The sequence below is a fragment of the Agelaius phoeniceus genome, chromosome 29, assembly GCF_051311805.1.
Source record: "Agelaius phoeniceus isolate bAgePho1 chromosome 29, bAgePho1.hap1, whole genome shotgun sequence".
In the NCBI taxonomy this organism is placed as follows: domain Eukaryota; kingdom Metazoa; phylum Chordata; class Aves; order Passeriformes; family Icteridae; genus Agelaius; species Agelaius phoeniceus.
This window is the reverse complement of record NC_135293.1, coordinates 449,158-462,433: the sequence shown is the minus strand read 5'-3', so window position 1 is coordinate 462,433 and position 13,276 is coordinate 449,158. Positions and strand designations below refer to the sequence as shown.

Genomic DNA, 13,276 nt, shown 5'->3' with positions numbered 1-13,276 from the left:
TCGTCTCCCTCGTTTCCATTTCAGATTCCATGGGGTGATTCCATTTCAGCCCGTGAGGGAGAAGCCCCACAAAGCAGATTTTAGATTCCACGTGGCCACGAGTGGGCTGGGACCCCAGCCCTGAGGTTACAGGGCCAGAGAGGCTCCAGCGTCCTGCTGCTCTTCCCAAAAGCTGCAAATCCAGGTGTGCCCTGCTGCCCTGCACTCAGCAGCGAGCAGAAACACGAGCCTGTCCTTCCCCTTCTCCTTGCTGTGCTCTGCCCCTGAGGAGGCCAAAAGTCAGGAGGGAGCCCCTGGAGTGGCACAGGGGGAGAGGAGCTGTGCAAGGGAGTGACTCTGATAGGAAAAGGGGGAAAAAAAGGGGGAAAAAAAGGGGGAAAAAAAGGGGGAAAAAAAGGGGGAAAAAAAGGGGCATAGAAAACATTTTTTCCTCCAGCTGGTGAAAAATCTCCCCGTTGTGCAGTAGCAAAAATCTCCTTTTTTCTGCAGCAGCTGCAGCCTGGCAGCTGGGGAGGATGAAAGCAAAGGAAAGGGTGGGAGAGGGCTCAGGCAGAGCGATGAGGGATGGGGGAGCTGCGGCAAAGCAGTGTGGGGTGGCGGCGGGGCCGTGGGGATACACAAAAATAGACAAAAATAGACAAAAATAATAGGCAAAAATAGACAAAAATAGACAAGACCTGCGCATGCGTGCGGCTGCTCCCGGAAGCGGCGGCGCGGACTGAGATCGCTGGTGCGGGGTTGGAGCAGCTGCGGCGTGGGGCGGGCGCGGGGCGGGAGGCGGCGGAGCCGCGGGAACGGGAACGGGGCCGCGGCCGCGGCCAGGAACGCCGGCACGGCCGTGGTGGCAGGAGGCGGCGGAGCTGCGCCATCCGGCAGCTCTGAGGCGGGGGCCGCGGTGGGGAAGGCGCGGCTCGGCCCCCGCCATGCAGCGGCGGCGGCAGGAGCGAGAAAGCGACCACGGGCGGCGGCGGGGCGGCCGCGTCAGCGGGAGATGATCCCGGGGGGGCGGCAGGAGGCGGGAGGAGCGGCGGGGAGGCGGCGGCAGAGGCTGCAGCCGCCGCTATGGACGCCGCGGCGCCGGCACGGGGCGCCCCGGTCCCGGCGCAAGCGGCGCCGTGCCGGGGCCGGGGGATGGCGCTGAAGCGCCGGCGGGGACGGGGTCTGCCCTGCCGCGGGGCCCGGGGGCGGCTCGGGCTGCGCTGCGTGCGCTTGAACGCCGGGCGGGGGGGGGGGGGGGAGGCGGGGGGGGGGCGGGTCCCGCGGCAGCGCGCACAGGGGGCGCTGGGGGCGGCGCGGCCGCGCCGGGCGCGCTCGGCACTGCAGATCCGGGAGCCGCAGGGAACGGCAAAGACGCGGCAGCGACGGGACCGGGCTGCCGCCGGCCCCGCTGTGTCGGCAGAGGGGGCGAGGGGGACGTGGGGGGGGCAGGAGCGGCCGCACTCGCGGGGAACGGGGGGGGGAAGCGGCGGGACCCGCGGGGGCAGGAGGGGGCGGGGCCGCGGTGGCGCCGGGGGGCGGGCTCGGAGAGGCGGGGTTAGGGGGCGGGGCCGCGAGGATGGCAAAACCGGGGGCGGGAACCGCGGTAGCCGGGAGAGCAGGGACCAACGGGACGGCAAAAGCGGGGATGGCGGGGCCGGGGGGCGGGGCCGGGGGGCGGGGCCGGGGCGGCAGCGGCGAGCAGCACCGCGGGTACCGGAGCCGCGCGGTCCGACGGGGGGGGGGGGGGGGGCGTGTCCCGCTGGAGCCTCGCGGCGGCGAGGGGCGGAGCCGCAGGAGGGGCGGAGCCGCAGGAGGGGCGGGGCGGCTGCTGCGGGCACCCCCCGTGCGGCAAACACAGCTCAAGCCACGCCCTGCAAGCTGGGACCGGCCCCGCGGCAGCCATGGCCCGGCAGGAGGTGCTATTAAAGTGCTTTATTCAAACTGTGCCCCAAAAGTCTCTGCTAAACACGACTGAACAGTCAGCATTGGGGAAATTCATTAAAATCCGTTCTATGAGGCTTAACTCCCGTTTATGACAGTCTTGCTTTACAGCACCTTTTACGACAGTCGCGCTTTACGGCACCTTTCACGACAGTCGCGCTTTACGGCACCTTTTGCGACAGTTCTGCTTTACGGCACCTTTTACGACAGTCGCGCTTTACGGCACCTTTTGCGACAGTTCTGCTTTACGACACCTTTTACGACAGTCGCGCTTTACGGCACCTTTTACGACAGTTCTGCTTTACGGCACCTTTTACGACAGTCGCGCTTTACGGCACCTTTTGCGACAGTCGCGCTTTACGGCACCTTTTACGACAGTCGCGCTTTACGGCAGTTTTGCGACAGTCGCGCTTTACAGCACCTTTTACGACAGTCGCGCTTTACGGCACCTTTTACGACAGTCGCGCTTTACGGCACCTTTTACGACAGTTCTGCTTTACGGCACCTTTTACGACAGTCGCGCTTTACGGCACCTTTTGCGACAGTCGCGCTTTACGGCAGTTTTGCTTTACGGCACCTTTTACGACAGTCGCGCTGTACGCCCCTTTTACGACAGTTCTGCTTTACGGCACCTTTTACGACAGTCGCGCTTTACGGCACCTTTTACGACAGTCGCGCTTTACGGCACCTTTTACGACAGTTCTGCTTTACGGCAGTTTTACGACAGTCGTGCATTACAGCACTACCTTTTATGGAACTTTTATGGTACTTTACAGCAATTTACGGTTTTTATTTTGCTTTTCAGTTATTTTTAATTAATTTTTTTTTTATTTTATTTTTTATTTAATTTTTATTTTTCATTTTCCTATTTTTAAAGCTTTTTTATTTTTTAATTTTTTATTAAATTTTGGTTTTGTTTTTCTTTTTTTAAAGCTTTTATTTTATTTTTTAATTTTTATTTTTCATTTTTCTATTTTTAAAGCTTTTTATTTTATTTTTAAAATTTTTTTACTTAATTTTTATTTTTCATTTTTGTAATTTTAACGCTTTTTATTTTATTTTTTACTTTTTTATTAAACTTTTATTTTTCATTTTCCTTTTTTAAAGCCTTTTATTTTATTTTAAAAATTTTTAAATTTAATTTTTATTTTTCATTTTTGTAATTTTAACGCTTTTTATTTTATTTTTTACTTTTTTATTAAACTTTTATTTTTCATTTTCCTTTTTTAAAGCCTTTTATTTTATTTTAAAAATTTTTTAATTTAATTTTTATTTTTCATTTTTGTAATTTTAACGCTTTTTATTTTATTTTTTACTTTTTTATTAAACTTTTATTTTTCATTTTTCTTTTTTAAAGCTTTTTATTTTATTTTTTAACTTTTTAATTTAATTTTTATTTTTCATTTTTCTATTTTTAAATATTTTTATTTTATTTTTTAAATTTTTTTTCATTTTTCCTTTTTAAAGCTTTTTATCTTATGTTTTTAATTTTTTTTTCATTTTTCTATTTTTAAAGCATTTTATTTTATTTTTTTAGTTTTATTTTTTATTTAATTTTATTTTTCGTTTTTGTTTTTTTAAAGCTTTTTATTTTATTTTTTAAATTTTTTAATTTTTATTTTTCATTTTTCTATTTTTAAAACTTTATTTTTTTAAATTTTTTTCATTTTTCTATTTTTAAATCATTTAATTTTATTATTTTAATTTTATTTTTATTTAATTTTTATTTTTCATTTTTCTATTTTTAAAGCTTTTTATTTTATTTTTTAATTTTTTAATTTAATTTTTATTTTTCATTTTTCTATTTTTAAAGCTTTCTATTTTATTTTTTACTTTTTTTTTCATTTTTCTATTTTTAAAGCATTTATTTTATTTTTTTAATTTTATTTTTTATTTAATTTTTATTTTTCATTTTTCTTTTTTTAAAGCTTTTTATTTTATTTTTTAAATATTATTTTTTATTTAATTTTACAACAGTCGCCCTTTATGGCACTTCCTTTTATGGAACTTTTACGGTACTTTACAGCACTTCACAGTTTTTATTTTGTTTTTCATTTATTTTTAATTCATTTTATTTTTTAAATTTTAAGTTATTTTTTATTTATTTTTTTCTTTTTTTAAAGCTTGTTTTTTTATTTTACTTGCTGCTGCCCAGACCAGCTCAAGCTGGTGATTGTGGTGCTGTTTGAGGGTCCCCAGGACAAGGGAAGAGACAGGAATCTTGACTCCATCTTTCAGAAGGCTGAAATATTATTTTATTGTCTCTATTCTATTAAAAGAAAATGAGATATTACAACTATACTAAAAGAGCAAGGAGACATCAGAAAGCTGGAAAGGAATGAATAATAAAAACCTGGGACTGCTCACAGCCCCGACACAGCTGGACCATGATTGGTCACCAAGTAGAAACAATGCACAGGAGACCAACCCAAGATGCCCCTGTTGCTAAACCATCTCCAGCCCACACTCCACAGCCAGCAGATCCTTATTGGTTCCATTTCTGTTCTGAGGCTTCTCAGGAGGAAAATCCCAGCGAAAGGATTTTCATCAAACACGTCAGTGCCAGGTGATGGCAGCTGGCCACTGCGGGCCCCCAGACACCTACCCCAGCCCTTTTCCTTTTGCCCCCCAGCCCTCAGGCTCTGGCTGTCACCCTCAAGCCCCCCCTATGCCCCTCAAACCCCCTCTCTCTCAGCTGCCCCTCAGCTCCTGTGTGTCACCCTTACTCCCTCTCCTTTGCTCCTCAGCCCCCAGCTTCTGTCACCCTCCTGCTGTCCCTGCCACCCTCAGCATCTCTGTGTGTCACCCACTGTGCCCTCTCCCTGCTCCTCCCTCAGCTCCCAGCCTCTGCCACCCTCAAGCCCCCACAGTGCCCCTTGAGCTGCCCCCAGCCTGTCATGCTTGAAAGGACCCTAAAAACACCCTATCAATTCCCTTCTCTGTCCTGCCCTTCTCCCTGTCCATCTCTTCTCTGTCCTTCTCTCTGTCCTGCCCTGCTCTATCCTGAATTCTCTGTCCTGCATTCTGTCCTGCCCCTCTCTCTGTCCTTCTCTCTGTCCTGCCCTCTCTGCAGCCCTGCAGGGGTGTTCTGGGGATGCTGCCTGGCCTCCTGTGCTGCTGGGGGAGGCTCTGTTCCAAGGGAGCTCTCCAGGGCTCTCTGGAGCAGGGCCCCTTTCTGACCCCACCTCCTTCCACCAGGAGCTGGCCCCTTTCAGCTGCCAGCCAGCCTCTCCTGCCAGCCTCGTCACTTTAGCTGCAACAATTTCCTTTGAACTCAGCTTGAGTGAGCATGTCCATGGTGATGGGAGATGGCTTGGTGTCCCTGCACCCTGCCCTGCACCCTGAGCACGGGAGGTGGGCAGGGATGGGATGGGCAGGGATGGACAGGGATGGGCAGGGATGGATGGGCAGGGATGGGCAGGGATGGATGGGCAGGGATGGATGGGCAGGGATGGACAGGGATGGGATGGATGGGCAGGGATGGGCAGGGATGGGCAGGGGTGGATGGGCAGGGATGGGCAGGGATGGGCAGGGATGGGCAGGGATGGATGGGCAGGGATGGATGGGCAGGGATGGGACAGACAGGGGTGGGCAGGGATGGATGGGCAGGGATGAGCAGGGCACCCTGGGCAGCAGCACCAGCCCCTGATGGGCAGAAGCAAGGGCAGGAAGGGCTGGTTCTGCTCCTGGAGCTTCCCCAGGGCAGGCAGGACCCTGCAGGGCTGCAGGAGTGGGTGTTGGTGGGGTGAAAGCAAAGCAGATCTTCCTCCACCATGAACAAAACTGAGCTTTGCTGGGGCTGGGGTTCTCTGGTGGAGAAAAAAATGAGGGAGGAAAGGAAAGGGAAAAGGAAACGGAAAAGGAAAAGGAAAAGGCAAAGGAAAGCTCCTGCTGTATCCAACCTCAGCTTTTCCCCTCCTTTCCCCTCATCTCTCCCCATCCCCACAGCCTTCCCCATCTCTGCTCCTTCACCTCCAAGAAGGGAATGTGGCCTCCTCCATGGCTTGGGAATGTGCTGCTGCCCAAGGAGGTTCTCCCGTGCTCCCATCTCCCTGTTTGCTGCTCAGATTCTCCTCCTTATTCCCCCTCTAGCTCCCCCAGAAGGAAGAGCCCTCTCTTGGGGCTGTTGGGAAATTTGACCTTTCCATTTCTGCTGCCTGTGCCTCACCCCCAGCCCATCAAGAGCCACTTTATTCCCTCCTGTCCCACTCCTGCTCCCAGCCTGGCCCACGTGGGCCGGGCTCTTTGGCAGGACTGGGCTCTCCCCAACAAAATGGGATTTTTTATTTCCTCTTGTGCAGTGAGAATGAGCTTTTGCAGCCAACTCTGTAGGTGGAGAAAAAAAAAAAAAAGAAAAGAGAAAAAAAAAGGGTTTTTTCCTTGGATTGTTGGGTAAATTCCTTGGGAGCTGCCTCGGGGGAATCACAGTTCAGCTGCTTCTTTTTGGAGGTGATGTAAACAGTGAAACAGAGCAGGGCTGCTCCTCTTCATCCTTTCCTCTGCTCCTAAATACCCTGGGCAGGCTCTGGGTGCCTGCTGGACGCTTCCTGTGCAGAGAGGTTTTCCTGGGGGTGGCACCGAGGGCAGGGCTGCTCCAGCTGTGATCCCCTGAGCCTGCAGGCCACAGCAGCACAACATGGACACGCGGCTCTCACAAGGTAAAAGAGAATTTTTAATTTCTGACTCCAACGTTTAGAGATTTATAGATAACATTTATAGATTTCCAAGAGTGACAGTGGGTTGGAGGGTGACAGTGCCACCTCTGCAATGACACTGGACAAACCACCAGCCCACTGGAACAACGTCCCTGCGTTGTTTCAGCCTTTTGGCCTCTCCAGGCAAGGAGTGGATGCAGCTTTTGGCTGGATTTGGGTTAAATCCCAGCAGAAGATCTGGGATCACTCTGGGATCTCAGCCTGGGGTCACAACAATCCTTCAGGCTGTTCCTGTGCTCCAGGATTTGGCTTCTGACTTCCAGACAGGGGAGTGAAAGCCCTGTCCAGGGTTTGAACATCTTCCTCCCCTCCATTTCCTTGGAATCCTCCTGCTCACTGAAAATTCCAGGGTTTTCATCCACCTTTTTTCGAGGTTATTCTGATTTGGTTTTCCACCATGACCTTCCACTTCTTGGACTTTCCATTTTGCTGCAGTTCCTCCCCCCCCGGCTGCTGGCCCCGGGCTCTGCTTACCCAAACTTGAACATTATTTTTGAACATTATTTTTCAGCTGAAATGACATCATGGCTGAAGTGCTGTTTAAAATTACTGCTCCAGACCTCCCTCACATCCCCTTTTGCAATCCCCTCTTCCAGCAAAGCCATGCTCTCATCTGGAGCCAGGAAGGGTGGCCTAAAACTGGGATGTCTTGTCCACATCCATTCCAGGACTTTTGCTCTGCCCTCATCCTATAGCCAAGAAAAAAAATTCCAATTGAACATTTCAATTTTTTAATAACACTTGCTAACAACTCCATAAAAATAATTCTGTGTTCTGGGCCCTCTCCACATGACATCAGGCTCATGGATTTCTGGGCCAGGCTCCCGAGGCCCTTTGCAAACTCCTGTTTGCTCATAAATCAGGGCCAGCGGTGCCGTTTTTAGCACAAACAGCCCCAGTTCAGAGTTTCCAGCCTCCCCCATGGCTGTGCTGTGCTGCCACGGGCCCTGCTCAGAACCCAGCAGCTCCACCAGGCTCCACTCCCACCACAGCACCTGTGGGAATGTGAACCCCAGCTCTGCTGGTGACCCTGCAGGGAGCAGCATGGGAAAAGTCCTTATCTCTGAATTTCCATGGTTTCTCCCAGTGATTATTCCCTGTCTCTGCCCTTCCTGGGGGAGCTCTGCCTCCTCACACAGCCCTGCAGCAGGCAGGAGGCTCTGCAGGAGCCTGGGCTGGGGCCAGGGAGGGGCTGAGGTGTTTCCACCATGATCCTGCCCGGCCCGTGCCACCCCATTGCCCTGCACAGGGAAAAGCGAGGCACGATTCTGCCCAAGAATATTTCTGGGTTCCATGTTCTCTGAACCCCAGAGAAAGGAAAAACACAATTCTCATCATTTGCTGTGCCTGTGTTTGTGCCACAGCAGAATGCAATGTGGGGATTGTTCACCCACACTGAGGGTGGTTTGGTTCCTTGGCCTGTCAGGAAATAGCCCCACATTTCTCCTCACAGAGAAAAGCAAGGCACAGTTCTTCCCAAGAATATTTCTGGGTTTCACATTCTTTGAACTCCAGAGAAAGGAAAAACACAATTCTCATCATTTGCTGTGCCTGTGTTTGTGCCACAGCAGAAGGCAATGTGGGGATTGTTGGTGTTTTGGCTCCTTGGCCTGTCAGGCCAAGTGTGTAGCCCCACATTGCTCTTGACAGAGAAAAGCAAGGCACAAATCTCCCCAAGAATATTCTTATCTCATTTTCTGTGCCTGTGTTTGTGCCACAGCAGAATGCAGTGTGGGGATTGTTCACCCACAGTGAGGGTGGTTTGGGTCCCTCACCAGCCTTGTTGCCCACGTGGAAAAAGGGAACAAAGGGAAAAGGGCTCATCCTTGGCAGCTAGAATAGCCCTGAACACTGGGGGGATGAGGGGTAAAAAGGAAAAGGGATCATCCCTGGCAAAGGGAGCAGCTGGAAGAGCCCTGAACATCAGGAGGATGAAGGGAAAAAGGGAAAAGGAGCAGCTGGAAGAGCCCTGAACATCAGGGGGATGAGGGGAAAAAGGGAAAAGCAGCAGCTGGAAGAGCCTGAACATGAGGGGGATGAGGGGAAAAAGGGAAAAGCAGCAGCTGGAAGAGCCCTGAACATCAGGAGGATGAAGGGAAAAAGGGAAAAGCAGCAGCTGGAAGAGCCAGAACATGAGGGGGATGAGGGAAACCTTCCCAGCACGTAGGGGCACAGCCAGAGTTGCAGGGCCTCTGTGTTTTCTCTGTTTCAGGGTGCTGGGGCCGTGGTGCAATGGGAATGTTCCCCTCTGGCAGTGTGGGGCCATCTGGGAGCCCACAGCCCCCTTGATCTCGTCCCAGGCTGTTTGATGGCAGCCCTGGGCTCACTTCCAAGGAGCTCCTGACTTCTGGGAAGGCCTCCCAGAACTACACTGGGACCATTGATGGCCTGAGGGCAGCCCTGGCTGGGTTCCTCCCGAAATCCACAGAATTCTGCAAGGAAAACATCAAAACATTCCTTGTCCTTCCTCAAAGCATCCCCCAGACACCACAAGCACAGCTCCTTGCAAGGCCTTCCACCATGGCAAAACAGCTCCAGCACCAGCACTTCTGGGGTCTCTCCATTCTCTTTGATTTTTATTCAGCAAAAAAAAAAAAAATGAAAAGGAAACTTAAAGTTGATGAAATATCACCAGTTTTTCCTATAGCAGTGGAAGCATAAATGACTTTACACTCCTTGTTTTCCAGACTTGGAGTATTTGCAAGGTAAAGATAAGGCCAAGCTGGGCAAATTTAACATCAAAAGGGACTGAAAAGGAAAATTCTTCAGGGATGGAGGCCAGAAAACGAAATGTTCCTGTTTCAGGCCATTTTTGGGTGAGGGTGTTTCGTCCTGGAGCCCTCCTGAAGTCCTGGGGTGGCCAAACACACCTTGGACAAGCTGGGACACTCAGCCAAACCCCAATTATTGATTCCTTGCATCATTTCATCATTAAGAGCCAAATTAAGATTTTTCCACAGCAGGAAAGAAGGATTTCCTTGGGAGGATTTATTTCCTATGCAGAGAATGTAAATATGTTATTCCATTACACCAAAAGCCAGGGTGGGACTCCAAAATTCCTGATTTTGAAGGGATTTTTTTTCCTCTTTGAAGACACAACCCCAACCTCAGCTTTAACCCTGAGTGTTCTGCCTCGCCCCAGAATGAAAAACCTGCATCACACAGAATCTGAGGAGAAACCCAAAGCTGCCCACATTCCCAAATTCCCGTGGGATAACCTGGAATCTCCCCTTTTCCCCAGGTTTTGGGGAGGATCAGCAGCCCCAGAGCCCTGTGGGAAGCCTGGATTTTCCATTACTCCACCAGCCCTGCATCTGCCCAGGAAAGCTGCCAGCAATCCCAACAAACAGGGACATTTTGGAGCCCATCAGCAGCTCCACATTTTGTTTTTGAGCTCAGCTCCAACAACATCTGCTTTGGAAAAATCCCTTTTTTTTTTTTTTTTTTATTATTTGTGTTTTCCCCCGGAGCTGTGGATGCCCCTTTGGAAATGGAGGATTTTTAACAACTCTGCTCCTTCCAGAGGCAGCTTTAATAGGGAACAGATCCTCCCAAAGTTCTCCTTGAATAAATTCAGGAGTTCCAGCAGCTTTTCCTCGGGTTTTAGGAACTCTTGGCTTTTTCTTAGTGAGTTTTACCTTCCCATGGTGATTCTGAACCCACAAAAGGCACAAGTTCTGCCCATAAAAAGCTTTTTTCCCTGCACTAATTCCTTGAATTCAGGTCCTGTCCTTGTTGTTTCAGCTCTTTTCAAGGAAAGGGAATTTTAACACAATTTTGGAAGGAAGGATTTCAAGTTTCCCACTGAAACTCAGTATTTTTAATTCTTATTTTAATATTAAATTCTGATTTACTGGAGTTTGTTTGTTTATTTATTTATTTTTAGTATCCATTTGGAGCTGGTTTGGAGCACCAAGTTTCATTTCCTTTTCATCTCCTGCTGTTATCTTTTATTATTTATGTTTTATTCTCTGTTATCTTCTAATACCTGCTATCTTTTAATGTCACTCACCATTCATTTCTGAGAACTTTCTTCATTCAAAATCCCTGGATTTTGCCCAAAATCTTCTCCTCCATTTCCTACAACCCCGTGACTTGTTCTGGGAATATTCATCCCCAATTAAACCTGCAGGTAAATCAAAATTAATCAGATTTATCACAATTTGCTGAGGGATAAAAGCAAAAACAAATCCTGAAGAAAAACCCTTTTCTGTGAATTTTCTCCACTGAAATCAGAGCTGGATTTGCATTTCCCCTTGCACTAAAATTTCTGGCAAATTAAAGAAGTTCTGAAATTTATTTAATAACACTTTTTGGAGATGTTCTTGGCTTGTGAAAACATTCTGGGCATTAAAGGCCTTGGTAAAAATACAAAAATAAATAAAAATATATGAAATTATAGAAATAAATATAAAATTAGGAATATACAACAATATAAAATAGAAATAAAATTATAAAAATATATAAGTAAAATAGTATATTATAAAAATATAAAATAAAAAGTTATGTAAATATGTAAAATTATATAAATATATTAATATATTAAAATGACCACTCAGTGTCCCAGCACTCAATGGGCCTTTTAATGTGATATTAAAATGTTGTCCCAAAAATGTAAGACTGAAGTCCATAAACTAATAATTTTTTTAAAAATAAGGATTTTTTTCCCTCCCATTTTCCTTTTTCTCAGCATTTTTATCCCAATCCCAGCCTGCCCAGCCAGGGCTTTGCTGACATTAAGGATGAATCAACTGCAGATCCCTAAAAATCCACTCTGCATTAATTCCAAGCCAGGGCATTTCAGGCCTGGGACTTTGAATTCCACAAGAGCCCACGAAATACTCAATATTTACTTCAGGGGGGTTTTATGGGGCCTTTGTTCCATGCAGAAATTTTATGGGATTTGGGATTTGCATCATCAGCTGGTAATTAGTGAAGATTCCCTGGGAATGAACAGAAATCCCTCCCCAACCTCCACAGGCATAAACTCACCGGGAATAAACAGAAATCCCTCCCCAAACCCACAAAATCCTGGGGGATTTGTTGCTCCAGGAGCTCAGGACGGAACAAAATCCCAGCCAGCCCAACCTCTCCCTGTCCTGACATTCTAAATGGAAAAAGCTGAGGGAAAATGAGGAAAATCTGGGGGGAAAAAAAAACCCAAAAAACATTTTAACTGTTCACATTTCTTAGCCCATTATCTGTGAAGACTTTTTAGGATTTTACGGGATGGATTCAGGACTTTAGGGATTTTTTTTTAGGATTTTATGGGAGCTGTAGGAATGCTGTGATTCCCAAACAAAAGGGAAATGTGTTGCTATGATCCCACCTTGAGCTGTTCCTTGGATTCTTCCTCTCCCAGCTCCTTTTGCTTTCCCTCTGTGTCCCTCTCGTGGTGGCTCAGGAGAATGGCCCAGCTCATTCCCAATTTTTTCCCTATGGATTTAACCCTTAAAAAAAAAAATTGAAATTTTGTCAGCATAGAGAATATTTTTATTTTTTTAAAAACCAGACTTTTTTTGTTGTTCTTTCATTTATTGGTATTCAATAAATTGAATACCGATTGGTTGGTTCTTTTATTTATTGGTATAAATATAAATAAATAAAATTTTAAGGCATTTTCATTTAAGATTAGTTTTAAGGAAAAAGGAAACAAAAAGGCAATAAAGGTGAAATAAGTAAAATTTTAAGGCATTTTCATTTAGGAATAATTTTTAGGAAAAAGAAAGAAAAAGGCAATAAAGGTGAAATAAGTAAAATTTTAAGGCATTTTCATTTAAGAATAATTTTAAGGAAAAAGAAAGAAAAAGGCAATAAACAGAGACAGAAAAAGAAGAAAATGGAGGATTTGGGTGAAATTCTTTATTATGAAAGGCACTGGAAGAGATTGGTGTGGGTTCCCCATCCCTGGAAGTGCCTGAGGGATGGGGTGGGAACAGCCTGGGATGGTGGAGGGGTCCCTGCCACGGGAATGGATGGGATTTAAGGTCCTTCCACCCCAAACCATCCTGGAATTCTGTGAGTTTTGAACCCTCTGAGCACGAAATAAAAAGATGCGACCAGAGCAGAGGGGAAATAAAGTGATTAATTAGCTTCATTTATTATTTATTAACGAACACCCTGGGTGCATTTATTGCTCTGGGTGGGAGCTTCCCTCGAGCTCCTCCCTGCTCCACCCTCACCTCCCCCTAGCCCCGTTTTCATCCATCCCAGGGTAAAAATATCCCATTTTCCCCCCGTTTCGGCCGGCCTGGGCTCCATTGGCTGTGCCCCCCTCACGTCAGCAGCCTTATCTCCATGGCTGGGAATTCCTGGAGACCAATCCCAGCCCTGGCCCCAGCCGAGCAGGAGGAGGAGGAGGAGGAGGAGGAGGAGGATGCCAGCGAATCCCAGAGCTGCTGGGCTGCCCTGGAATTCAAACCAGCCTCAGGGAAAGGCCTCTCCTCCTTCCCAGGGCTGGCGTTTCCCCCAGCACCTCCAGCTGCTCACCAGCACCTGGGGATAATCACCTGCACGCTGTCACCTCCTGCGAGCAGAAAATGCCTTTGAAATATCAGTTCACCCTTTGAAATATCAGTTCACCCTTTGAAATATCAGTTCACCCTTTGAAATATCAGTTCACCTGGGTTTCTTCTCTTCTG

At 47.5% G+C, this 13,276-nt stretch overlaps 1 protein-coding gene across 2 annotated transcripts in view; it reads right to left on the bottom strand.

The window, feature by feature from the left end:
• The window catches only part of COMP (cartilage oligomeric matrix protein), a 42,025-nt gene that overhangs the window by 26,051 nt on the left and 2,698 nt on the right, over positions 1-13,276 (bottom strand). For both annotated transcript variants that reach the window (XM_077191487.1, XM_077191488.1), the window contains exons 2-3: positions 11,965-12,085; positions 10,648-10,761 (exon numbers count right to left, since the gene is read on the bottom strand). In XM_077191487.1, the coding sequence (XP_077047602.1) occupies positions 10,648-10,650 (3 nt within the window). In that variant the 5' untranslated portion in view covers positions 10,651-10,761; positions 11,965-12,085. The remainder of the gene's footprint in view (positions 1-10,647; positions 10,762-11,964; positions 12,086-13,276) is intronic.